Source organism: Coturnix japonica, chromosome 18, assembly GCF_001577835.2.
Source record: "Coturnix japonica isolate 7356 chromosome 18, Coturnix japonica 2.1, whole genome shotgun sequence".
Lineage (NCBI taxonomy): Eukaryota > Metazoa > Chordata > Aves > Galliformes > Phasianidae > Coturnix > Coturnix japonica.
Window position 1 is genome coordinate 4,144,758 of NC_029533.1, and position 27,684 is coordinate 4,172,441.

The following is a 27,684-nucleotide window of genomic DNA, read 5'->3' on the forward strand; positions in this document are numbered from 1 at the left end:
TTTTTCTTTTAAAGACTTTCAATATTTATAATAATTTTTGCAACACAAGTAAGAAGATTTATACAATACAGTTTTTTTAACTGAAAATACTTTCTCACAACATTGGAGCAAGCAGTGACTGCCATGTGTGCATTCGGGGTACGTCACTACCTAAAACAAAGACAATATCACAGCCAGGACCAGATGCTCTCCTATAACTCCCATCTCATTCCATGAGAATGGAAGGTTTCTGCTCAGGACTTTGCAAATGAATCAACAAATCAAATCTCTACAGCTTCTGCATAGAAATCTCTATCCTTGAAAGATAGTAACATGAGAACTTCAGTACAGTTACCTCAATATTTGAGCTGCTAAACACATAATCACCAAGATACACACGGATATGCACACAGGTATGGATGTCAGCATTATAACAAACAACCCATTTACATTCATAGATGTAGACTGAGCTTCAAGTCTCTGCTACACGTTTGAGGATGGACACTGACCAACAGTCTCTGCTTTACACCCCTTGAAACGGAGCTGGCATGTTCAGGGGAGGTGCATATCCCAAACAACAGCCTTTGAGGATGATCTGGAATAAACAAGGATAATACTGATATTCCCTCACTGCTTGTTTATCTTTCTATCTTTAAATTAAAAAAAACCCGAAACGTTAAACCAGACTTGCAAGGAGAATAAGAACCTAATGCAGTAATATAACAAATAAAGTTTATATCTCGTTTTCCTCCAGCACAATACAGAGACTGGTTCTTCCTGAAGCAAGAAGAGAGGCATTTTCGGCAGAGGTCCATTGGTGTGCACACACAGCTGGCATGCCTGCTCCTGCCCCCATTCCTCTGAATGAGAGCTGTGGTCTGTTTCAAAGAATCTTGTCATCAGTTACCAAAGGTGAAAACCACCCCTCCCTTTCAAGAACAATGGTTTTGATGACAATTCAGTCCAAAAATCCAAGCTCAGCGTGCTGGTCACTGCTTTGCCTTTTTCACAATGGTGCCAACAGCTGATATGACTGTAGTTTTGGATCCACTTGCACTGGTTGTCACTGTGACAACACCTGGCAGCGTTGCAGTAGTGGTGAGGATGGTGGGCTGAGCTATTGTTGTTACAGGGATGGCTGAGTCCCATTTGCTCTTCCTCTTCTGTGCATCTGCAAGTGTAATGAAGGAAACAAGGATTAGCATCGTGTTAAAAGTTATGCTACATCTTTCCTAACAGTCTGTCTCATCAACTCTTGATATACTCTGCTTGATGAGACAGCTTTCCCTCACATCACTTCAGCATCCACTGCTTATAAATGTTGAGGAGGAAAGACAACCTTGTAATCAGGAGTCAAATTCTACATGTGAACTCCAGCCAAATGGGAGACAGTTGACTCCTTGCCCCAAAGCATGTTTAATTTTAACAGAGCACACATTTCTCAGTTGCTCCAGCATGGGCACAAGGCACACTCAGTCTTTAAGGTTTTAAAGGTTTCCAGTTTAAAAGGGCTTTCAGACTTCCAGTTCTCTAAAGATGCATCAGTCCCAAGAACACAACAACTACGGACATCATAGGATTTCCTGACACCCTAATAAAGCTCTGCACTAACCTGCCCCTAGGCTTTCACTTTAGAAGGACAGCCATGGGATATAGGAACCAGAGGAAAGCTAGTCCACTAGCAACTAGAAACACTGTCTTGTATTATGCAATCAATAAGGAGCTGTCAGGGCTCCCAGGAAGCATGAATCTCAGCATTACTGCAGCTTAATACATATGGATGCAACTGGTCTTTACCTCCAACTGTAGTACTGGCTGTTGTGGTTGTCGTAGAGGCAGCACTTGTTGTTGTGCCCTTCTTAGTGCCAGTCACAAATTCAATCTGTGAAAGGAGACAAATAGAAGAAAGGGGAAAAGATAAAAAAAGTAAGTCTTAAATTGTGGTGTTTTGTTTTTTTAAAGAGGAAAAAACTGTACAGAAATTAAGCTACAGCTTTAGCATCATATGAAACATTGGTCTCAGAGCTGGCTGGCAAGCAGGAGGAAAGATGTAGACCTTATGTTAAAGAATCCTGAAGCCATAAACATCAAGGTTCCCTGTGTCTCAGCTCTTAAGTCTGGTATGATAATCTGTCTGCCAACTGTTACAAGCATAGGAATAACTCAGAAAGGACAGATCCTGATATTAAAATGTGTATTTATATCATTAGGAAACCCTGTGCTTTTTCCTTTAAAAAACTTGCAGGACAAGTCCCTACCCGCATAATTTACTGCAAATGCATCACAACAGGAAACCTAGCAACCAGAGTTACAACAGCATGCAATCCCATATTTTCAAATCTGCAGATATGGGCGAGGACATAATCAGATACCTGGGTTACTGTGCCAAAAAACAAAACATACAGCAAGATACAGCATGCACAGCAAGAAAAAGAACACCTCCAGGTACTAAGTATTGAAGGAGCCTTCTGCAGTATTAGAAAGCAGTCTCAAAGTTTCAGCTGGGTTTCAGTTCTCCAATGCCAGCTGCTAGTTAAAACACAACACCACTGCAGGACAGGAATAAGACCTTCCAAAGCACCCCTGTGTTCTTTGTAAAGGGTACAAGGGAATGTATGTTTTGTGACAAGCCCAAACATTCCCATTTAAAGTCAAAATATGCCCAACATTTCTGGATATTAGAAGCAAGATGGTAATATCAAACGAGAACAGAAAGCCCATATTCTCTCAGTGAGATATGATGAAGAAATTAAACTGTACCAGAGCTATGCTATCAGACAAAGCATCACAGATTAAGTAGAAGGCTGTTCTCTATGGAACATCTCATTTGTAACTGGCTTATGGCATACCATGTTTCAAGCTCTGGCTTAAAAATACTGACAAAACAGGAACAAAGCCAGTGGAATGAACAGCCTAGAGAAATGGACCTATAAGGGAGGGCAAACAACTTCATCTGCACAGCCTGGAAGAAACATCGTGCAAGAAAAGACAGAACCAGGCAAAATGAAGCATGGAGTGTAGCTCACAAAACCAGCAAAGGAACAGAATGAAACTCAGCAGGGAAACAAACAAAATCCCTGCATCTCAGCCTCTCTCGGCCTTGAACAGCTACCTTTGTGCGCTCCTTCTTGGCCTTCTCCAGTTTGTCCATTTCAATCTTCTGAGCTTTTGCTGAGAAAGAACAGGAGTTACAAGAAGCACTAGAAACAGTGAAGAGCTACCGCTGTCTCACACACTGCCCTTCATAGGTGATTCTATAAGCAATTAAAAATTACAAGCGATAAAAGCTACCATAAAGCTACCTACTGCTTCTTTAAATAAAGCATTACTGCTCAAAATTAATGATTTCAGATGAAAACACTACAGAACTCAATTAAATGCTTCCCAGACTGATGAAGCAGCAACAACATTCATGTACACCCAACCAGAATGACAGAGTTAAAAAGCAGCATGTGATGCTTTTCATTTATAAAGATGAAGGCTGCAATGCAGTTCGTTAACTATGAAACACAAAGAGCCAAGTTAGGACAGGAAAAAGAGAGATTTCCTGGAATTACCCAGTGCCTCATAATATGAATCCTCTGACCAGCCATGAGGATCAAACATGTCCTAAAGAAGAAGAATAAAGTCACATTAGGGATACTTCCACACGTATAAAAACCCAGCTCAAAAATGTATATGTTTTGCTTTTCACTGACAATATTAATTACTGATGATTTCTCATATTCCAGTGACACAAAGATTATATCAGAGCTTCTATAGGACCATGCTACATTGTGAACAAATAAACAGCTTCAAAAATCAAAAGGATGTTGAGGGTAAGACGTGCATTCTTCTGCTGTTCAGCTTCCATTCCCCCCACGAGTACACACTTGAGCAGTTTTTATTCAGAGTCATTATAGCAAAGTTGGAGGCACTGAGGCTCAGTACCACGTGAAAACATTCACTTCAATACAGAGGATCAGACCAAAAGTTCCCTTGCAGGGCTTCTAAACAAGCAGGGTAAGGAAAGCCAATTGTAAGAGCCCTACATCAGCTTCCACCCACTACCTTGACAGGTAAAATTACAGCACCTCACCTTTGGATAATTAGTACCAAGTTCATCAATTGAACAGAACTGGATCAGTTTTTCATAGATGCTGAAACAAACGAACAAAAAAAGGACACAGTTTACTTCTAGCTCATTCATCCTCCTCTAAACTGAAATGTTTCAGCTTTTTAGTAAAAAGGAATTGTCACTTCTTGATGTTAAAAGTAAAACTAGAGTCTGTTGAGTTATGCTCGTTGTAGTGGATGCAGCACGCTGTTAACAACATTATTTCCCACTTCCCTCAGGTCAATCTCGCAGCTCCCACTTCCCAAAATATTTCATCCAGAGCATGTACAATACTTGAAAACCTATTTGAAATGCTTATCTAGTTGCTGCACCAAAGAAGAGCTTTGCTCTTCCAATTACAGCCAAATTAAGACTCTCAATTTTCTAAGTAATAACACTTCTTGCTCAGGATCCTGCTCCTGCTACAGCTCCAACAAGGAGAACTCCTTGATTTTGCTTTGTGGTGCTTTGGAAAAGATGGTGGCTCACCTGGGGTTGCGGAATTCCTTTTTCCTTTGAATGATGTAGTTCATATCCATGCCCTCTTTTATTTTCCTCTCATAGAGCTTCTGAATCTTATCCTAAGGGAACAAGATTACAGGGTGAGCCAATACAGAAAGGGTGAGTGTTCCAGCTGACTATCAAAGCACACATGTGGAAACAAGACAACTGAACCAGTGACCTCCTTGCACGCAGAAAGGATTCCACCTCTACCCTAAGGCCAGGCAGTTTGGATAGGACAGAAACTTCCTGCTTTAAGGTCTTCTCTGTGCTCGCGTGGGTAAGGCAATTGGTCTTTACACTTTCTGAAGGCTTCATTGATTAAAGGTTTACATTCAAGGCATTAGTGCATGCTCTGCCCTTCAGTAGATAGCAGAATGCAGTTCCAGGAGAGATAGATGAATTCCATAATGGCTCTCCCACAACATAAAGAGGCCATTCAACACCCCTTCAGACATTTCACAACTCTTCTGATGGGCACCTGAAGATCAGCTGCTGGGTCACCCTGTGCAAGAGTCAAGGCTCTTGCTTCTGACTGAGAAACAGACGAGCAGAGCCAAGTTCTGCTGTGCCTACAGACACAACATGATCAGCAGGTACTGCTGGTGGGGAATGCTGGCAGCCAAACACTCTTAGGAATGCACTTTAAATCCCTCCTGAGAATATCTCACTGAAGTCATAAGTCAGGACTTCAGTCTTTCAAGATGGGAGAGGTGAGTCAGTTTTCCTTTGTTGCTTCTAGATAAGCTGCTTAATGTCTTCCTCTGTACAGGGAGTCAGCTCAAATACAAAACTGACTGTTGTCTAAGAGTTTATTAACTGCTGAATAAAAGAGAACTGTTACAAAACTAGTATTTCAACCAACATTAAATAAAGAGCTTCACAAGATAATTTTTCACCAGGTCCTTACAAAACTAGCATGAAAAAGTTACAGTCTTCACATGTGGTAAGTTTGGAGTTTGAATAGGTGTACCCTTTTGTGCCCTTCCCTTGAATGCAGCAACACAGTTCACATTCATAATGCCCACAAATAAGAAACCAGTAGGTCACCTTCTTAACAAGGAATACTCCCTTTGACCAAGTTCAAGGTATAGTTTATTAGGAGAAAAACTAACAAGAAAAAAGCACATTAACAGTAAAAGCCTGTAGCATTCTGAATCTGAAGAACAATCCCATCCCCTTACTTAAAGTGCTCTAAGATGTGGTTTGACCCTCCAACAGAGGACAAGTTCTCTCCTTTGATTTTACACTGTAAACTGCTGTCAAAGGGGAAGAAAATCTGCTTTAGTGTGTCTGCGCTCTCAAGCTCTGTTCATTCCTCAGATCTAACACACTAACTCATTGATGTCAGAACAATAGAACCCTCCTACAGCATGCAAGGAAAAATGGGTGTGCCCAGGTATACTGAGTGGAGAAGAAAGCGTGATCTGGATTGGTGAGTCATTCTGAATCACCATTCCATGTTACCAGCTTACTTTATAGAGCATTCCAGAAGCGATTCTTTACTTGTATTCTTACTGGGCAAATAACTGCAGTTAAATCTCAAATCAATGGCAGAAAACAGCAGTCAGTGCTTTCATTTGCCCCCTGTTTGGAATAGGAAAACAGAGCAGAAGGTGCTCTTGCCCTTCTCCTAGGACAGGATTCTGTTATATAGAGAATACTACATAATTTTGCTCAGACCACAAACCAAGGACTGCCATCAGCAAACACTCAGACCAACTCATTTGTGCACACTGCAAGCTGGATACAGGGAATACTCCAAACAGACATTACCATTTCTGCTTCAAACTCAGAGCCAGAGGCTCAGTTAGTAACACTGCAAATCTCAGACTGGTATGAATCAAGTCCCTAGTGACATATTTTATTAATTAACACTCAACTGATGAATAGTCTTACATTAGAAGTAAGAGTTCAGACTCCCATGGAAGGAAACCATGACAGAGTTTTGCACCAATTAAGTTGGTTATTGAGATAACTTGGATGTAAACCAGTGAAAACATGCATCTGTTTTCTTTTGCTGCCTCTAGGTTACCAGCATGCCCTGTGAATGCTTATCATCCAGCGACATGTAGGTGGAGAAAGAATCCAGTCAATGCTGCCTCAACTGTTCCAGTAAGGGGATTCTCAGATCCATGCAGAATAACAATTATTTGTTCTCTCCTTAAGAGATGAATTTGCTGAGGTCAGAGGACAGCAGCCTTCACAGTAAGCCTTACTTCTGTATCGCTGATGAGATCAAGAGCCATCTTAAAGCATGACCTACACAGACTGTGGAACACAGTTTTAAGCTAATGTGAGATTCCTAAGCTAGAATCCCCGTAAAACTAAAACAAACAACTAAACAGTGCATAAACTCACTGTGTTAGAAACTCAGCAATGATGCTGCATTTCTGACTTGTGGAAAAAGACTGAGCAGAGTTCCCAAACGTGTCCTTCCCCCTCACTGAAACGTTTTCCAACTTCCCACTTTCTGTACCAACCTGCAAGTGGTTAGAACATCTGCCAGGAGGCTCGGGAGGGATTCTGATCTCATCTGGAGACATGTTCCGCACTCTCTCTGAAAAAGAAGCTGTAGAGAGAGCAAACAGGGCGTGAGTTCTGGTACTACGGAAGGGACTCTAAGCCATGCAGGTCACTGAAATGTTCTATGCACTTGCTAGTATGACGATCAGTGAAATAGAATGGGTAAAGGCAACTGGAATTATGTTAACTGGTACTTGTGGCATTTTCAAAGCACTGTGCAGGAAGCAACTGACCCAAGGCTAAATCACTGGCAGATTAACAGGATGCTTGCTTTATTGGTGTCTACCTTATACTGTGGCATTCATCTATCACCCTGCGTTGTGCACAACACATCAAGCTCTCCACTAACTCAGGTCTTCTATTCACACTTCAAAGTCCTGCTCTAAACAGCCCAGATAATCTTGTGGTAGCCTGATTCTTTGTGAGTATCCTATGTGTGCTGAGTACCACAGAGTGAACCTAAAGCAGCCTGGTTCATTGCCATTTTTGGGGACATTACCTGTTTGGATCCTCTTCCCTTCCAGACCTACCAACATGAACCAAAATGGTTTAAAAACCAAACAATCCTCACCAAACCACAAGAAACTCCATTTCATCCTTAAGTTAATATTTCCTTAAGGGGCACTTTGATCCTCATTTACAGAGCCAGACTATTACTAGAAAGAACAACTAGTCCTGCAGGACCAAGAACAGACCAGCACGGAATGCCAGTTTCTACAGCTGTTTGTGTTGGGATATACCATGATAGTACCTGATTGCTCTGTAATGATTAGTGTACAAAAATATCAGCAAAAGAAATAGTCACATTCCTTCTATTACTGGCTGCCCTCCCACTCAGTTACAAGAAACCTGGGCAGCTTTCTAACTGAAGTCTTAGAGCAGAGCACTGTGCCGCATTTAAGCCATTGGGATTGTTTTCAACATAATTAGTACAGGGAGTCACAGCCTGTAGTGGAAAAACAGACCTGACACCAGCAGTGTATCAAGCAAGTCTTTCACATTTGTGTGTCTCCAGTTATATATGTTGGAATAAAAGCTGCTTGAACTGAAAATCCACCACACTCGAGTCCAGCTCCTTTGACTTAATGCCCAGCCATTCCCAAAGGGCAAACACTGGCCTCTGAACACAGCACACACTTCTGCCTTCCATCAGATAGCTGATAATCAACATTAAACATGTTCAGTGCTACTACAGTTTCTGGTTCTTTTATAAAAATGTAAGAGACTATAAAGGACACCAAGGATGATGTCCTTTGAGGATGCAAAGCCAGCAGGCGACCATTCATTCTCTTTGACCAAGATGTTGTTGAGGGTTAAATTCTTCTGTGGTTGCTTGCAATGAACAAAAAGTGTCCTTTGGCATTTACTAAGAGGGGGCCTCTATGGAGGAAGGAAGCTTGCCAGAGCCCCTACAGAAAGGCAGGGAAACTCTGTAACAACAAGGCAGACATTTGTTGTAAGTTACAGTTGCTGGTTGGATGGCAGAGCTTCGAATTTAATTAGAATTTCAGGAACTCTAAGAGACAGTAGCAAATAGACAGAGGTGTTCATAATGGAAAGCACACCAGGTTTCCGGAAAAGGAGAAAGCTGATTAATGGCTTAAGAGATTCAGGCCACAAACCACACTTCATAGGGCAAAAAAATAGCCGAAAAGGCAAGCCTAGCTCTGCACTGCACACCACATTGCCTCCTTATCTTCACAGATAACCAGAAAATCACAAGGAAGCAACACATCTATGGGTAGGGGCACTGTGGGCTCAAACTTGGGAACTCCAGTACCAAACCTGGCCCAGAACTATGCAAGGCAATACATTCAGTGACCAGTTCAAAGCTCCCATTAAACAGAAATGACACTGGAGGATGAACAAGAGCTCCCACTCTTTTTGCCCACAACTTTCCAGTTGTTCAGTTTCCTTTTAATTTGTCCTTTTGCTTAAGCTGTATGAAAACAATAGTTTATCAGCATTATACTGGTGGGGAAAAGCATCTCAATAGTTTATAATGAAGTGGAATTAAGACACCTTTGGCTACAGCTTTCCCACTGTACGTGCACTACTATTCGCCTGGCAAATCCAGCACAGACATGAGCACAGGAACATTCAGCATTACTCAGTTATTTCATCACATCACAGCCGGTTAGAAAAGCTGCATCATTAGGGTACAAAAGATGAGTTTTACCCCTTCAGGCTTATATACAGTAAGGAAGTGCAAATAATCCATGCCCTTGAGCAGCCTTCCAACTTCTTCTCCAAACAGTTATCAGCAAGGCCAACTCCATGGCCACTTCCTACCAAGCCACTTCTGTAGAGGAAGGGGCACTGTGGATTGTCATTCTAGAGAATCCTGGAACTTGTACACATATCCACAGGCTCCTGTGCAAGAGATTCCATGTTTTTCAAGTCCCAAGCACTGCTTTCCATGGCTATGCAGCGTAGATGGACAGATAACGCCAAGGTGTGTCCACACAGGATGCATCCAACTGCTTTGTATATCCTGTTATTTAAGCCCAGATCTAAGCTTTACTTTTACATGACTCAGTGGCAGTGACACTGGCTGCAGATTCCAATTGGTGCAATTGCTGGCTCACTGCCTAGAGGATCTCCACGTGGGGACCTCAGGAAGTTGGCCGTTGGCATGATTAATATCTCCAGACACACCCAAGTTCTGGCTCATGATAAGTAAATATCTTCCCCTAATCAGATTCGCGGCACAGGCAAAGAACATTAGTGAGAACTGAGGTTGTAAAACACAGGTCTCACAGCCCAGGTAGGGGTTCAAGGACACAAGGAGACAAGGTAGCGCCATGCCAGAAACTCAAAGCATCCTACTTGTGAAGAAGGACATGGCTACTACTGACGTTCAGATCATGCATCCTTCCATAAGCTGATCTACAAGTTAAAAGAGGAAATCCTCAGCAGAAGCAATAGGAGCTTGTAGCTTTTTGTGTTGAGTGCAGACAGTGATGAGAGATGTTCAGCTGTTCCTGGGCTACAGGGGAAGGGCACAGCCAACTATCAGTGCGTTCCTAGCAAAGATTCAGCATCTCAGTAGACAACCAAGGATATCTGCTTGCCAGATCCTGAGGATGCAGTATGATATAGTGCTTCCATTTAATTGTCAGCTTCAGACAGGTGGGTTATTTGGCCACTATCTACAAGAGTACAGAGATATTGCATAGCAGGGCAGAAAGTGCCGTACTGTGTGCTCAGTTAATTCCAGAATGACTGCTCACAGCCCAAAGGCTCCGTCGGAGACGGGCAAGAGAGCAAACAAACTCTGATTCCTACAAATGAGCATGAAGTCATAAAGAACAGAGAAAACCAAATGAATAGAGAATATAGGAGCAGCTGGCTGGATGTGGGGACCCTGACATGTCCGTCACTTGAGGTCTGGCAAAGCATCTTGCTTCAGCTTTTTGAATAGAACTGCTCCCCAGGTAGGACTGAAAACTCTTGTCCCTTTCAAGGGTCACTTGTGGTTGCCTAAGAAGCAGCATACAAGGGATTACAGGCAGCATCAGGTGCCAGACTGTCGTCTATAAAGGTCACGCTATGCAAAGAAAAAAAAACTTAAAAACAAGCAAAGACCTCGAGGGGGCAATCAGAGGGGCAAAGCTTTCCCCTGGAGAAAACACTAACCACTGGTGCCTGGTCTCTAACACTGCATTCTTTGGCACTCTAACGAAGTCTGCTTGGCATAAACCAGGGTGTGTGGGTTTCTAATTTCCTGGCACCAGAACAGCCAAATCACAGGGAAGAAGTGGAGGCAACAACATACCAGTGAATCACCCATCCATGGGAGGACACTAGTTCCCTTTCTGCTCTGTGGGCTGAGAAATGCAGAAAAAGACCTGCAACTCAGCTATATTTTCTGCTGCTCTGAACACTGACTTTGTGCTGAGATATCCTAAGTGTTGGGAGAACATTTCTTATAGTCCAAAAGGTAAACAACTATGCTGCAAAGAAATCTGAGAAGGAAAACAAACAGCACAGAAGTACTGTTTTGCAAGGCTGCAGAAAACAGCAAACATAGACATGCTATTAGCACCACATGCTCTTCAGAGTGCTACAAAAGAAAACACACATTGGGGCAAAAGAATCATCAAAAATCATTTCATATACACTCTCTTCTCAACCATAGGGCAGTTATTGCTGCAAAACTCCCCTCACTTTCTCTCTTTCTCCCCTCAATGTTTTTCAGGCTTTAGCTACAGAATCATTAATGCTGCATGAAACAAGACAACCATACAGTTTCCTAAGCGCTCATCCCAGCTGGTTTTTGTGCCAATTTCAGTGCTCATGTTGCACGTGCTAAGCAGATGAGGGAGTAGGTCCAGGCTGGGAAGCTCACAGAGGGGGAAAAAAAAGAGAATAAGGTGGATCAGTTGAATTTACCGCTCAGATGAACTCAAAGCACACAGACTTCAGCACTGCATCCAGTGGAGGTAAAACATTACTTTTGACAGGAGCCAGTATTAATGCTGTACCTAAGCAGCTGCATAAACATAGACTTTAATGATGGTGACGCTGAACAACGACGTCAGGTTATCTGAGAAGGGCAAACCACAAGCTTTAAATGGAAAAAGCTATTCTGAAAAACTTCTGAGGGAGGCTTATGCTTTCACATACTGATATTAAACAGAATTTTAGATATACAGATTGAAGCAGTTATTTGCATTGTGTCAGAAAATCTTGCACCTTTTTCCATTCAAGAATTCTAATTCTAAAAGCTCAAGCTTCCTGGGAGGGAGTGGTTTTTATATTACACTCACCAAAAGGCTTAGTGCAACAATTCCTTTTCAACTAGATAAGATATGGCCTAATGCAAAGGACCTACAGAGTCCAGTACAGCAACTTTACCAACCTACACAAAGTTGTACCTACACAAAACTAGCCTAAATGTTGCTCTGTGCACGCCACAATTGGAAGAGGATATAAAAGTTGTATTACGACCTTAATCCAGGCTTGTGACTTACCTACACTGCCCCCGTTAGTATCTGACGTTGTAACAAGTGCCCTGTGTGCAGCTCTCAAACCTGCATGCAAGCCTTGGTTATCATGAGATACACAAGATTCAGTCTCATCTCCTGAATGGAGCACTCACTAGGGAAAAAGCAGACTGATAGAACTGTAATTGGAGTCTTACACTTGAAAGAAGAAAGATCTTAACACTACATTGCTCTACAAGCACAGAGCTTCACTCATATGTAAAGCAGAGAATAAAGGGCAGATGGTTTTCAGATATTCCTTTTTACTCTACATGCTGCTGTCTCATCTGTGTTTCTAATGTTAATTTTGGGGCACATTAGCAGTGTGGAAGAAGATCTCCATGGTATTCTGTGCTAAGACCGGTTAAAGGAGTTTTGCCCTCTAAAGGATGATATTCCTATATAGGTATTGGGTCAGTGCAAAGTCTGGTCAGGCCAACCAAAAGGGACTCCAGTGCAAAAATTCAGAGTGATGACTGCTTTAGGGGTCATTTACTGCCCAATATCTTATTTTACATTTACTGCAGTGTGGTTGGAATATTACAGCTGAGCCCAGAAAAGCTGATTTGATGGAGAATGAAATAAATTCTAAACTCCTGATTTTTTTTATGGTACTATCATATGCTACCATACAACTGTACAAGTAACCTCAGGAAGAAAGGGTTAGTGTGAGATAGTGCGAGCTTCAACACAAAATACAACAGCACTTTATGGCCCCACAGAGATCAAGCAGAGGTTTGTATTCCAAGCTGATTGCGCTGGATTTTTCCAAGATTTTTTTCCAAACCTAATAGCAGTGCAATGAATGAGATGTGACATATTATTTCCAACAACCATTGCAAAGCACACAGTACACCACTACACCTATACATCGTTACACTGAAGTTTTTGAAGTCACAGAGCAAAACGCTCATCCTTATTCCTCATTATACCACCTCTTGCAAAGGTATCTAGAAAAAGCTACAGCTTTATAGGTTTGGGGTTCATTTAGAAAAACACCAGCACTACCCTTTACATCTCTCTGGCACATGCAATATATTTTCAGGCACAGTACTTTACCCAAGATGCTTTTCTATTGGTTTTCTTTCTTCCTCCATACTTACAAAAGGGAGAACCTAGCAGGTCTAACCTGGAAGAAAACTGAATACTTCTGAACAGACTTACCAACTAGTTCCTGAGGATCTCTTTTCTCCAGCTCTGAGAATTCCTGGGAGAAAGGGGACAGAAACAGATTTCCATTAAAATATACTTCCAATCTAACAAGCTGCGTTGTCCATTTGTTTAGAAACTTGCATCTTACTTCTGAGACAAAAGAATATCAATTAAGAATAAAATGCATTTTATTAGATAATAGAGCAATGTTTGTAACATGGAAAGTCAAAGCCTAACAGGATGCACCATTTCCTTTCAAAGCTGGAGTCTATATTTAACAGAAGAATTGGGATTTTGTTCCTTTGAGTCCCACTCAGCTCCCTTTGAACTCTGCACTAACTACAGCAACTGAAGGCTTTCCTCAAAACAGATCAGGCCATAAATTCTTCATTTTTTGGTGCCTGGCCCTTGGCACGGGCCAAGAGTCAACGTTTTAGAGCATTCACATTTGGGAAGAATGCTCTGCTGGCAAGTCTGTCTCAGCTGTTGCTTTCCAGGAGCGATACAGCTGATCTGTTCATCCAGGAACTCCAGGGCAAACCATTGACTTGCATACTTGGTTTAGAGATGTTCAACACAGCCAATCAGTCCTTCCTTAGTTACACTACTATAAATTAAGGCAGCTTCAATTGCAGCAGCATAGCACATGTTTGTACTACAGTCTGCTAAGCAGGAGTGTTAGGCAAGACACGACATTTTTAAATATGCTTTCAGCACACTGAGAGTAACATTCAACTATTTTGGCACCCACATTAATCCCCAATGGGGACACAACCAGTACCATTTCAGCATCGAGCTTCTGAAACAGTATCAGCTGTATCCTAACATTGTCCTCTCCCCGCTGCCTCCCTCCCAAAGACTTTCTGTGACTCACTGGACTCTGTGTCCAAAATTCCTCAGTGCCTCTGAACACAGAAGCTATTCATTCAACCTGACACAGACAAAATGTTGCCTTCTTGCTGCTTGGTAACCAGCCTCTAAGCCCCCCTTCCTTTACTCCATTTCCAGTCAGGTGAGAGATGGACAAGGTGAGGAGAATGGAGCGAGGTCAGCATCTGGGAACAGGCTGAGTCAAATTCACACTGAAAACTCACCGATTTCCAGAGAAACCAAAGCCCTCACGGAGCAGAAAAACAAATTCTTTGTGTGTCACTTGCTACTGTGTGGCATTTTTTATAGTCGTTAATGAAAAAAAGCACTGTTTCTCTCTAAGTACGCTTGGATCACAACAATAAAAGGCTGAAGTTATTTTAGAAAAAAAGAAAAGGACACGAAGGAACACGCATCTCCTTGCTGGCCAGCTGGCAAGGCACCAGGATCCCATCACAGCTTCCAGCTGCTCGAAGCCAATGCTCTCAATGTAACAAATCAACACCTCTTCTCCTCCCAGGGTCTTGGGAACAGCAGGGGAAAAAGATAAATGAGAAGCACAGCATTTCAAAGCAGGATGTGCCACAACAAGGAGCTCTCTGGTGGGAGCACTGGATACGAATTCGGCTGCATCCTCCATAGACCCAAACAGCATGGCCAAATTCAGGAGCTTTACATGTGGCTGCCCTCTCATATGTGCTGTTAGCAGGGTTACAAGGGTATCTGCTGCATTTCTCAAGTTTTTAGAAGCCCATTTTCAAGTGTCAGGAGCAACACATAAGCACACGGTAAACATGCAATAGTATTCTGAGGGATAATTTGATGGCCAAAACCTCCCCAGGTATATACCACATGTTAGACAAACCTCTTTCTAAAGTGTGATGTGTTAAACAGCACGTTTTATGAATTCCTGCAATGTGGAAGTTTCTTGTAACTAGAAGTACATGTTTCTTTAACTTATATCTTTTAATCATGAGCCCACTCGGTGTACAACAGGCCAACTAAAGTCAACCCTCTTAAGCTGCTGCTGTGTATTTATCTGCCCGCATCGCCTACCCTCATTCCACCACAGCCACACAAGCAAGTCCAGTCTATACATCCTCAGGTCAAAGCTAAGATATTAGAAGCCCCAGAGCTACATCAAACAAAGGAGAACAAGCTTGCTAACATTAGAGCCACACCTCACTGCCCAGAGGATATGAATCTTGCTTACTGACGAGTTTCACCCACTGCTCCATCATTAGCAAGCTGAAGACATCAGCACAGCTTTTCATTAAGTTGGATTGCTTTCAAGCCTCCCAAATGCCTTCCAAAAACAAAGGGTTGACCGACTCATCCTACTGCATCGGCTCATATTCGCTTGGTTTACTGTCCAACACCATAGCAAGGCAAGTACCAACAACTTGACTGGAGACACATAGCTTGGCAGATATGAGGTTTGAGAGAAGTCTTGTCCAAACCTCTCAGCATCTGCTGAAGATCCAGGAATTATGAAGAGTCAAAGCTTTGGTTCAGTAATGCCTCCAAAAAGATTCCTTATGCTCTCCTTGGCTTCTTTAAGCCTGGGACAAACACTGAATATAATGAATTGATCAGAAGAGGAGACAGCATTAAAAAAAAAAAAACCAACCAAACATTTTCTATAGAACAAATCCAATATTGTGGTTCAATGAGACAGGAAATAAATAAATAAACAAAATCAGTACATAGGGGGTGATGAGGTTCTTTTCCCCTGGCCTCTTTACTCCATCTAGTATTAGATGGTGACCCCTAAGAATGGCTACACTATGATTTAAAATAAATTAATAAAAAAAAAGCAGTATTGCATTTTTCTCTCCACATACTCCGCAAGATGATTTCATTTTGTAACCTGGATTTCACAAGATCAACTGATAAAGGGCCAGAAGGCACATGGCCCTGCTCCAGCAGACTGACTGGAGTGAGCCAAGGGATGCCACAGCAGCTCAGATCTCAGTTGGGAGAGGACTTCAGGACAGCAAAACAAGCAGGAGACTGATTCCTTTCCCTGATCCAGACACTTAAGAAATGACAGCCTTTGAAGAGCATAAACTGCTAAGGGCAAAGTAATACAAAGTTTAACGTCCAATTGGCCAACCAAGATAACTCACAACTTCTGTGCACTTAAAAGCAATTCCACACACCTTAGATACCACCTCACTGATGGCAGGAAACAGTTATTGCAGCACTACTCCTGGATGTGTTCAGGAAAAGGTTTTCAGTTTCCATCTCCAGACAAATGCTTTCTTCAAGCCCTGGGCAAGACAATGCTGCCTGTGAGATCCCAGCTGATAGGAACCCAGACTGACAGTTAGGCTTTCAAGATTTATAATCAGTTAAGGAAGAATGGTGAGCAGAAAGTGGGTGGGCATTTGCACAGGAGGAGAGCAATACACCTTGGCTTATGACTACATCTCACTGTGGTGACATATGGACTGTCTTTTCAATAACAGAGTGTTTCCATTCAGTTACATAAAAAAAAATAGAAAACCTCTACTCAGGTTTCATGGAGAAGAAAAACAACCAAATGCAGTCCTTGCAGCATAGAACAGAGATCAACGGAAGGAAACAAAAACAATATGAATCTGAGACCGATGAATTCCAGTTTGGAAAGCCTTGCCCAGAACAGCTTTATTTAATGGAAAGAATGAACTGACTTACAACAATGCTTGCTAAATCCTTACTGAAACAAGATCCATAAATCCAGTACAAAGCTCACATCGGACATAACCATTGGCACTTAACAGTTGCCAAAGGGTACAAATCCAACCTTCAATTTCTCATAGAGGCAGTTGCATCTGCAGGCTGTTAGCGCAGGTGTACTTCAAACTGTAAGAAATGGTTGAGCAGAAAAGACAAAAAAAAAAACAAACCAGAAGGTGATCAATCGTTTTAAGTTATGATTCATAACAAAAAACGGAGACATCAATGCCAGATTTGCCAGCACTCAATTACTTTCCCAGACTTGCAGCCAACTGAGCACTGCAGTTTCCTTTTTCCACTCTCTTCCAGTTAGCGTACGTTAAAAAATAGTTAAAAAAATAGTTAAAAAACTTCCACAGTCACCCCCCAACAATGTGTTCTTTTTCCAGAGATGCTGCTGAAAGCAGACAAAGAGATCTGACACCAACTAGCCTGACACCCACAGAACTAGTAAGCCAGTCCCACTGTTGTCATGCTGGTGGATAAATGAAGGTATTAATGCAGAGAGTTTTTTGGTCTGGACAAAGAGAACAGAAGGGAACAACAGTACAGTACTTTTATTTCCCCCTCTCCACCTTGTTGGGGATTTTTTTTTTTTGTATTGTGAGATAGGAGAATCCCAAGAGAAAGTCCAAAACAAGCCCATTTCCTACAGCCATATCCTGTTTGCCAGCTCCAATATATAGCTCTGGGCAAACTGCCTGCTACAGGATAAGAAATTTAACTAAGAAAAAACTGCAGGGATCATAGTCTAGATACCAAGAGCAGCACAGCAGCTTAGAATTAAGCCACCCATGGAAATCAACTGGTATATTTCTCTCTGGTGAAGCACATACACAGACTGTACAAACCTATTTCAAGATATTATTGTCACAGACAAAAAGAAGAAAGAACAAGACAGGAAAGGGTCAGCTCCTGAGACATTCCATATTGAATCCTTATCAAATCCTTACCAAAACAAAGACCATGTGCAGCTGACGCTGCTTTTTAATTTTAAGATCAATTAAGTCTGAAATACACCTCCAGTTCATTCCAATTCTCTTAAAAGAAACACTGAAAAACCCCAGGATCTGGCAACTGGCAAAATATATCAGTAAGAAAAGGCTTTAGAAGGGAGGCTTTCATTGCATAAAAGCCTTTAAATAACTTCTTTGAAACTTGATTCCATTCACCTGGCACATGCTATCTCAATATTTGACAAAGATATGGCAAAAATAATTTCCAGTTGAGGAAATTATGCCAAGACTCTTGCTTGGAAAAGCTGAGGGACTATTAATAATGTCTGTCTTACTACAGTGCTCCAAAGTCACCTGCACATTTGCTGTCTCTGTTCTCTCCTTCTCATTCCTGATAGAACTGCTGTTAGGGGCTCTCTAAGGTTAACACTTGCAAATCATCCCCCTGTGCACGTGCTTTATTACACTTGGAATGCAGTCCTAGCTCAGCTCCTGCTGGTCTCCACCAGGAGCCACCATGGTTCATAGAGAGGTTCCTTGATCTGCTTTCAAGTCAGTTATGCTTCCTACAATAACACAGGAATTCAGAGGTGAAGTATAGGCACAACATGGCATAACTTGAGGTGTCAGGCTGCTCTCATTTTATTTTTTAAACAGACTGTTGCAATGCAAAATAAAGCTGGGCTGTAAGAGGCCCGCACCTTTCCCTTGCTGCAGTTGAGGCTTAAATGAAGTGATAAAATTCAACTTCTTGCACAAGCTTTCTTTCCAAATATACAGTGCTGAAAATTCTTCATCAGGGTTTGGAATAGAGGCGAGGCATAAAAATACCCTCACTGGGATGTATCCTCCTCCATGAATAGATCCTGTGAAGAGTTAGCAGATTTTCATCCTTCTGTTCTGAGAACAGGAAAGGTGGAAGGAGCTATTTTCTTATATCTGTTGGTATTTGAGGCAATCCTCCATCTGTGCTGACTGTTCAGATTCTCACTTTGACAAGCACTAACGTGCTAACTCAGAACAGGCTATTTCAGTACAGCAAACAGAAATAATTGCAACACAACAGAACTGGACTTGAAGAACTCAGACCTTTATCAGGTGAAATATGCAATGGGAAGTAGCTCCAGAAAGGACTTTTCTTCAAGTTTAAAGGCAAACAGAAGAAAAAGCCTGGTTCTTCCTTGGGAGAAAGGGAAGCCACACCTGTGTCAATAATCTGTGGTATTTAGTACTGCAGGGAGTGAGGAGTCTGCTACAGCTTGTATGCCTGGCGGGGAGAAAGGAACTAGCATGTCCGAGGACGTGTCTCATCTTCCAAGCAGCTCACAGGCTGGACTGGAGCCAGCAGCACTGAAGTAAGTAAGCCAGCTTCAAATGCTGTGATCTAACTCCCTCTTGGAGAAAGAAGACTGAAATACATGAGGGAAGAGACTGAAAAATAACCATACAATTTATAAGAAATAATAACTAGAAAGAAAAGAATCAAAGATGCTAAACACAACTTTGTTTGTTACTAATGTCAGCCACATGGTTAAAAATGGGAACCTAGAAAGGCATCAGCTGCTTCAATGTCTGAGCACTCATTTTTAGAGCAGAGGACAAGAGGAGAAGCTGAGTTAACTCTACTCCCCCGAAAGGCTTTCCATGTGTAACGCTGCTGGCTAATCTTCCAATCTTCCTGGTTGCCTTTACAGAACACTGGAAACGAACATGGCAAAATGAGGGAAAATGTGTAGAGCTAAAAGGGCAGACAGCACTCTGCACAAGTGTACTAGAAGAAAGATAGAGTACAGAGTGAAACAAGTCTGAAACTGCAGAGCTTATCACTTGCAGGCTGTACTCACAGGCAGATAAGTAAGTGGGAAACAAACCACTGGAAAACCAACCTTAACCTGAGCCCTGAAAGCTGCACCAAGCACAGCCATGTGTAACACAAGGCCATTTTTAAAGCATTGTGATTCTTCTGCCAGTCCTGTCTGTCAGAGCCCAAAATACTAAGCCTAATAGCACCACAAAGCTCAAATAAGGGAGGGCAAGGGACAACATAAGTTGTGGTTTTTTTTAAACTCTGATGAGACTTAAGCAGTACCTTTCTACAGCACACTTCTAGAGTCATTACATCCTATGAGATCCAACCACTGCAAGATCAATACACAGCCGCTCCAGCCACCAAGAGCACAGTTTTGGAGCAGAACAGCAGTTTTAACTGTTATTCTTCAGCCAAGTGACCTGTAACATTCTAAGCAGAATTTTTTGGATTCTTTCTCAGCAGCTGAAAGCACCAAGGGTTGGTATTTCCTCAACAACTTTCATCCTTTGCCACCGCTACAGCAAACACCTCAAATTTATTTAGCTTTCTATTATAGATACCATTTTTCACTAATGCTTTGGATTTTTTTTTCTCCTTCCTTTTTCAGAGTAAAATAACGACATAACATGAAAATTCCTCAGTACCTTCAGGTATCTTTTGATAATCTGGCTAGATGAATGTATGCCGAATACATAAAAACTCACATGCCTTATCAAAATATGAGTCAATCACCAGGACTACACTACTGCACAATCCCCCATTTACTTGTTCTTATCCCTCTAAGACTTTTACTTGAAATCAAGATAATTTTGGCACCTAAACAGATAAATGACCAGGCAAGATATATTAAAAAACAAACAAAAAAACCCAACCAACCCACATTACAACCAAAAGCTCTACCTTAATACATACCTATGCATCATAACACAGGGAAGTTATTTCACAGGTTGACTGGACTGATAAGGGCTATACAGCTTTGATGACTACCAAAAGGTGGTGTTTAAACACGCACAGAAACACAGCATACCTCTGAAAATGGGACATCTTTCTGCTACCTCCCACATGGACCATCTCTCAACAGAATACCACAAGGATGCAGGAGGACCCTTAAAACAAAACTAGAGAACATAACTTCTTCTGAAAGCTACTCCTTTCAAATAACTGTTACCATGTGTTAAGCATACACTTGCATAGGGAGTGTCAATATTTATCAGCGTTCCTGCGCTGGCTAGTCCTGATAACAGAATCAAAGCTCAAGAGTTAATGATTCCCCCTGTGAAAACACCAGCAAGCCAAGCTGAAGGGCTGTGCCCTGTCCTCCTGCAGTCTGTTATTCATCCAACCCTACAACACCAAGCACAGAACCCTTCCAGTAAGACCTGGAGCACAAAGTCAGTACTTTAATTTCATGTTCTTCTTCCTGCAGGGCTGGTCCCAGTAGCAAGCTCTGCAGCCTGGTTGGTATCTTGTTCCTGCATCAAGACTGTAACCATAACCAGCTGCTGGCAAGAGCCCAAGCACCTGGCAGACACCACAGGGCCCTTTAACCCTCATCATTCCAAACCAACACTTGCAGCAGAACATCAAATTTCAGATATTGCCACAACACGCTCTGTTTTGTACTCATGGTTCCATCACCCAATGAATGGACCTGAGTCCATCCAAGCTCTGGGGGTCCAAAAGATACCAGTCTTTTGCCAGCAGTTTCTGCGAACCACTTCTTCTCCCTCCAAAGTAGAAGGCTTTGTTTTTAAAATTCCTTTAAGACAGTAGCTTGTTTGCAGTTTAACTACTTGTTTGATACTAAAGGCAGGGACCACTGAAGTGATTTTGGTTACTAACAACGTGCTGCTTCAGAGTCTGAGAATGTCCTTCTCAGATAAATTTGGAGGAGCAATTCACTTCACCTTGAACCTCTCATTTTCTGTGAGTCCCTGAAACATTTCATTTACAGGATGCAAGAATTTTGACTTATCTGTCTAAAAAGGAGAAAATCTGTTTTGTTTTTTATTACAAACATACAGCATTCAGGACTGTCACACAAGTGTGCAATAACAGAAAATCCTATGAGCTAAAAGCCTGCTGTGGAAGAACTCTTTCAGATGCCTGATGAAGCCTGATGTTCTCCTATACCTGGCACACCTCTTTTCCCAAGTAGATGTACAAAAAATTTCCACTTGAGTGTCTGAGAGTAGACAACGCAGCAGTCTTATCTCAGTATTTTACCTTGATAAGCTCATAGTAACTTCCTGCTCAGCAGAAAATATGTTTAAAAAATATATTAAAAAATGAAAGCTGCAGTTCCATCCAGGCTTTCTTATTGACTTTACCTCTAGTGAGGAACATGGGCTGTAAGGACAGACAGATGTGATGAATCTTAAAGAGTCAAGATTAAAAACCAGAGGTAAATATAAATACCACGTGGTGGAGTAGAAAAGTCTCCCCACTGCAACTTTGAGGCAGGCTATGAATTCCACTCTCCCCATCATCACTTTACCACTACAATTGTCAATGCCAGTTCTTACAGCATTCCCCACTTTTAGTCTCTTTGATTTCTATCCAAAACTGACCACCAGCTGGAGGTTTTGTTTGTTACTATCCACGCAAAGAATGAAGCCAAGGCACAGGATGCTCCAGCAACGAGGCAACTCCTCCACACAACTTGGCTTGTCAATTGTCCTCCTCACTTATTCAAATAAGACAAAGTAGTTCATTCACCACATGTTCAGATGGGAAAACAATAGAAAAAGAATCTGAATGTATACTCAGAGCTTGAAAAGACTATGATTAACTAATCATTTGCAATGGTTTCATGCCACTCATGCATTTTAAAGGACTGGCTTTCTGCACACAGATTCAGATGCTGGGAACACCCTGGCCACATATGAAAGGCTCACACCATCTATTTAAGTATGTTTTCAGGCCTGTGACCTCTCATAGGAAGAATGAGAGCTAGAACAGCTCCAGCTCTGAGCTGGGAAAAAAGAAAGAAAGCCGTCCAAAAGTGTCAGCTAGTTAATCAAGCGCCTCACTACTTGCCATGCTTTGGATTTAGATTAACTACAACTCTTACTCTAGTTCTCACATATACTGCAAGCTCAAAGCAATGAGGAAGGAACCAGGAGAACACTGCCACTTGGTGGAAAAGGGAGAGAAGAAACATTTTTACTTCTACAAGTAAAAACTAGTTTTACATAGATGCTCTATTCCCACCCACTACACCAAGTGAGTTTCTTTGTAGCACAGCTAATGCAACTCCATTCTGCACCACATTATGCTTCACAACATGAACACACCTTGTCTGGGCTGTCTTGCAGTATGCTCATAGCAAAGGAGGCTGTGGCTTTTTTTCCACTCACATTTAAGGACTGCTATTAAAGATGATAAAAGCCTAGAACTCCTGAAGTTCAGATCTGCCTCCCTGAAAAGCTTCTCAAATCCTCCTCGCTTTTTATACCATGCAAGGATTAAAAGAACTGTGTTTTACTTTCTAACAGTAAAAGCCAAAAGCAACAATCAGTTTTAGCAAGCTTTGTACAGCTGTTAACTTTATAATAAAGCAGGAAAATTAGTCTACTCATGCTAAAGTATATAGTCTGAATATGCTTTTCTCTAACACTCCAGTTCAACCTACCTGTTTTGCCATTAACCACTTGGAATGTTGTTACCTGAACTGCCTGTTTCCACTTGGTTATGCCTGTGCTGAATAAGAACATTCCAAATCCAAGAAGCAGCGGACAGATGCCCATTCCACTTATTGTCATTTTTTACAATCCATTAGCAGGTTCCTTTACCTTAATAAGTTTGCTTATTATGTAAAAGGGTTTTAATGTAATTGGGAAACCAATTTATATAGCAATATATACAGAAACTAAACAGGCAACTTATGTATTACCATAATCTATAGTAAATTTCAGTTGCAGACAGGGGTCATGCTGAGACCCTTTTTCTCCCTGAATCCACGTCTCACTGCCTTGTATTTCAGTCAAACTTCCTTTTGCCACACAATTTTCTAGCAGGTATAACTGTTAACTGTAAAACCTGGAAATGTTTCTCTTTAAACCTAGCAGAATTATTATCTCATCACTTCAGCTCTTGTCAGAGTTCCTACAGCAGAGTCTACCACTTTAAAAGCATTGTAGAAACTGGCAGAAGGTGCTGCTTCAAAGCTGCAAGCTAGTTCAAGTGCTCTATAGAATTGCAGCTTACAGCATGGCCTTCTGGTTTCCTAAGTAGAGCTTTGAGATTGCTTGCATCATTCAAAAACCTTCCGGATAAAATTAAGGTCTTTGAAATTGTCATTCATTCAGTATCCTATTTAAGACAGCTATTATCTCATGATACTTAGTTGTTTTTTTTTTTAAACACCATCTTTACAAAACAGTTTCATTTAGGACAGAAAGAGCTGGATGCAACGGAATTGATATTGACATGTTTTATGACCTTCAGAAACATACGACCATTTACTCATTTAGTGGTTCTAACTACAGCTTTTCAAATAATGCTGGTCAGAAATAAGAGAATTCTGCACTTAACACCACACCTCCCCGATCACTAAAGAACAGGCAAGATGCTGTCACAAAACACACCTCCGATCTAATTCACAAGACCGCAGTTCTTCAATACAGATCTTGACCATCACTCAGCCCATAGCTTAACTAGTTCAATCATTTTGGCAGAAGCCAGAATTAAAGTCAAAAATCACATTACGGCTACAAAAAGAAAGTACAAAGCTAGCTACAGAAGATCAAAAATGAACACCAAAGCCATGCTGTTAAGACTTATTCCTCTTGTACTGAGCTTTACCCCCCCCACCACCGTACCACACTTCCAAATACCTTTAGGTCACCAGCCTCAGGTTTTTCAGTCTCTGAATCGTCATCTTCCTACAAGACAAGAATTTACAGGATTAAGCTTAAAGAGAAGGCTTGGAAAGTAACTGCACTTACAGCACAGGGCTTGTGTTCAGCAGCCCTGCAGTACTCCAAGACCCTTCTAATGGCAGTTACTTTTGCCCCACCCACTCATGACCAGCAAACAAGCCCTACAGAGTTAAGGGAAAAAAAAGTCTAATTCTATTAGGAGTTTGTTGCCTTTTTAAGGTAAAAGCATAATTCAGTAGCAAATGTCTTCCACAAAAGTCATGTAGCTCCTCAACGTTCAGAGCTAGACAAAAAGAAGCAACAGAGATAGAAAGAAAAACGCTTGTCATTTGATAATTCTGTCTCTTCTGGTTGGCAGGCGGGGGCTTCTCTTGCACTCACCCCTGCTTAGCAGGGCTCACAGCAAAAGCTAAGGCCTATTGTACTTCCAAGCGTACACCAGCAGCACATGGAAGACACACAACCTGCCTCCCACCCAAGCAAACATGCAGGCTTTGTAAGGATCTGCCATAGTGCCAAGTTTGAAAGACCCAATGATGCTTGCTGACACCACATCTTTTCTTACTTGCACAGTGCTCTCATGGCCTCATTTACTGATGACATGAACTTCCATAGAAAGGAACAACCCAATAATTTCTGATTTAGATAACAGATGCCATCTAGTTTTCATCTCTACCCAGATATTAAAAAAAAAAACTGGCAAATTTTTGCCCAGAGAGCTTAAAATACCAGATATATAAAATTCACATAAGAAGTAAGCAATTGTAATCTGAAACTAGTAGATAAACCTACTGTTCCATTGCCCAGTGAGTTACTGTTTCACTGGGGAACCTCGAGTTATGTATATACATACATACTCTGGGTTCAAAGCAAGTAGAGGAGCAGAAAAAAACCCAAAAAACAGTTTTAATGCTCACACAATTCAAAGCAATTTTTCCTCTGAAATTCACTACTCCGTTTCAGCTTTGGCCCCCAAACAGTAACTTGGTATATCAAAAAGAAAAGAAAACATTGCATGCAACTGATAGGAAGGGTTCACATGAAGCGCACACTTCAGGGTGTTAGCACACACTCAAGTTCTGGCAAGGCAAGCTACAGAACAATTACCCAGTAACACTAAAGTTTAAATTGCAGAAATTAACACGCATATTCCACAGAAGTCAGACACCAAACCCTTTCTTCACTTCAACTACTCTCCAGCTTGCCTTCCTAAAATATACACATATGCCAATAACTCAGTTTTAGCAATCAAGTTCAATAACAGGAACTGTATAACTAACGAACCACAGTACCAAGTTACTTGGTACTCAATCACAAGTGAGATTCCCCTCCAAGCTCCCACCCATATCCAAAGAGAAGTAATTTTCAAAATAAGCAACATGAGGTTCAATCGTTACATCATATAAGCACAGGGTTATTCTGTTAAAGACCAATGATAACCTGAATCCAACTTGTATTGCTTTCCAAAAGCAGCTCATAACCAATAACTGTCCATGCTACACTCCATCAAGGAATCCCTTGAGTCTAGTTAAAGAAAATACGCTGTTGCCTTGAAACAAGACTAAAGATAAGGCACCCTAATTAATCTCTATAGATCAGTAATTAATCTCTATAGATCAGTACAGTAACTGAAAACACACAAGATCTGCTAGCTAAACACTGGAGTGATTTCACCAGTTGCCATTTCTTGCATAGCGCCTTGAATTTCACAGACGATGGATGCTTAAAATCTACACTGATAATGCATATGCAATATAGGCTACCCCGTTTTACATACTTAGTTGTTGAGGAACATCTACATCACACCTACCACCTTGAAAATAAAGACTCTTTCAGTGAGATCTCTATAAGCTCTGGATATAATGAGGAGAATGACTAACACAGTAAAGAAGCGTTATGACTTCATTTAGCCAGACAACCACTGTGAGTGCTATAGCTCACATTTACTCCAGTCAATAACAGAACATAACAGATAGGGAAAGAGACAAATTTCTTTGCTAATTGAGGAAACAGATGGCCAGAACAGTGAGGGTCACATAAGAGTATGATCTAATGCACACAATGTAGATTTCAGTAAGGGGAAGCTGTAGCAACACAGTCCAATTTCCTTCACGTACTAAGTTGCCAAAAAAAAAATAGAGTCAAGACAATACAGGGTGCTGCAAAAGGCTGATAAAAGTAAAAGGAGACAAGAACCTCCCCCCACCTCAAGATTTCTTGCTTTGCTCCTATAGACACATCAGAAGTATGTGCAGAAAATGACATGACCCATCTTAAAGTGCATCAATTGTCTCAGTATTTATGTGGTATTATATACATGCCATGCACCTATGACAAACAAAAGCCACTCAAATCTAGACAAGACACAGCTACATCAAGTTAACTTGATGTAATAAGTTGAGTTATACACGGAAGAATAATTTTAGACATGACAGAACTTCATTCTTTTCAGTTTTCCAGCTGACAATACAACAGCAGTTTTGTCCCATAGCATTCTCATACACGCTAACAATGCTTAAGGAATAGTGTATATTCACAGCAACGTGTTTCTTCCCCATCAAAGAGTCAAACAGCACCAACAGAGTCAGTAACAAGCCACAAGATTCGCATCAAACTGCCATTGGGCTCCAAGGCAAATGGCTTCTGTTTGAAAATCAAGTGAATTACAACACATGGGAAGGGCTGAAACCTGCACCAGGAGTCAGTGCCTCCAGCTTCCAGCTCAGGGCGCCACTCAGCTGCTGTCCCAGGAGCAAAAAGGCAATGGAAACTGAGAGATACTTACTGACTGCCTGCTGTTCTCGTCGTCCTCCTCTTCATACCCCTCCTCATCCCCATCGAGGCGGCTGAAATCATCCTCTCCATACCCGACGGAGACGAGCCCTCCTTTTTCTCCTAAAGCAGGAGAGAAACAGGAAGAAAACAATGAGAAAAGAGAGATAAGAACGAGCGGGGCCTTCCTTTCTCTGATAGGAAGGTGGCGAGACGGCTCCAGGGCAGCCCGCTGCTTTCCCCAGGCTCCTCCCCGCCCTCACCCGTAGCCGTTCCCCCATCGCTTCCTGCCGTCCCGGTCTCGCTGTCCGACTCCGGGTCCGAATCTTCGGCATAAACGGCCAAAGAAGACAGGACGCTCCGCTTCGCCGCCGCCATCTTCTGCTTCAGGCGGGCGCGCTTCCGTCGCGCGGAAATGACATCAGAGCAG

General features: G+C 41.8%; 1 protein-coding gene across 2 annotated transcripts; it reads right to left on the reverse strand.

Annotated features, from left to right (window-relative positions):
- Positions 1–27,678, reverse strand: SAP30BP (SAP30 binding protein). 2 transcript variants are annotated; one of them, XM_015879724.2, is made up of 11 exons: positions 27,518–27,678; positions 27,268–27,377; positions 24,438–24,485; positions 13,255–13,297; positions 7,060–7,148; positions 4,565–4,656; positions 4,058–4,118; positions 3,537–3,588; positions 3,092–3,150; positions 1,777–1,861; positions 1–1,150 (listed from the first exon to the last, which is right to left on the reverse strand). In XM_015879724.2, exons 1-11 carry the CDS (start codon positions 27,630–27,632, stop codon positions 969–971), a joined length of 936 nt encoding a protein of 311 aa, XP_015735210.1. In that variant the 5' UTR covers positions 27,633–27,678; the 3' UTR covers positions 1–968. The 2 variants fall into 2 exon arrangements, with proteins under 2 accessions (XP_015735210.1, XP_015735211.1); XM_015879725.2 differs by lacking the exon at positions 24,438–24,485.
- Positions 27,679–27,684: the final 6 nt, after the last annotated feature.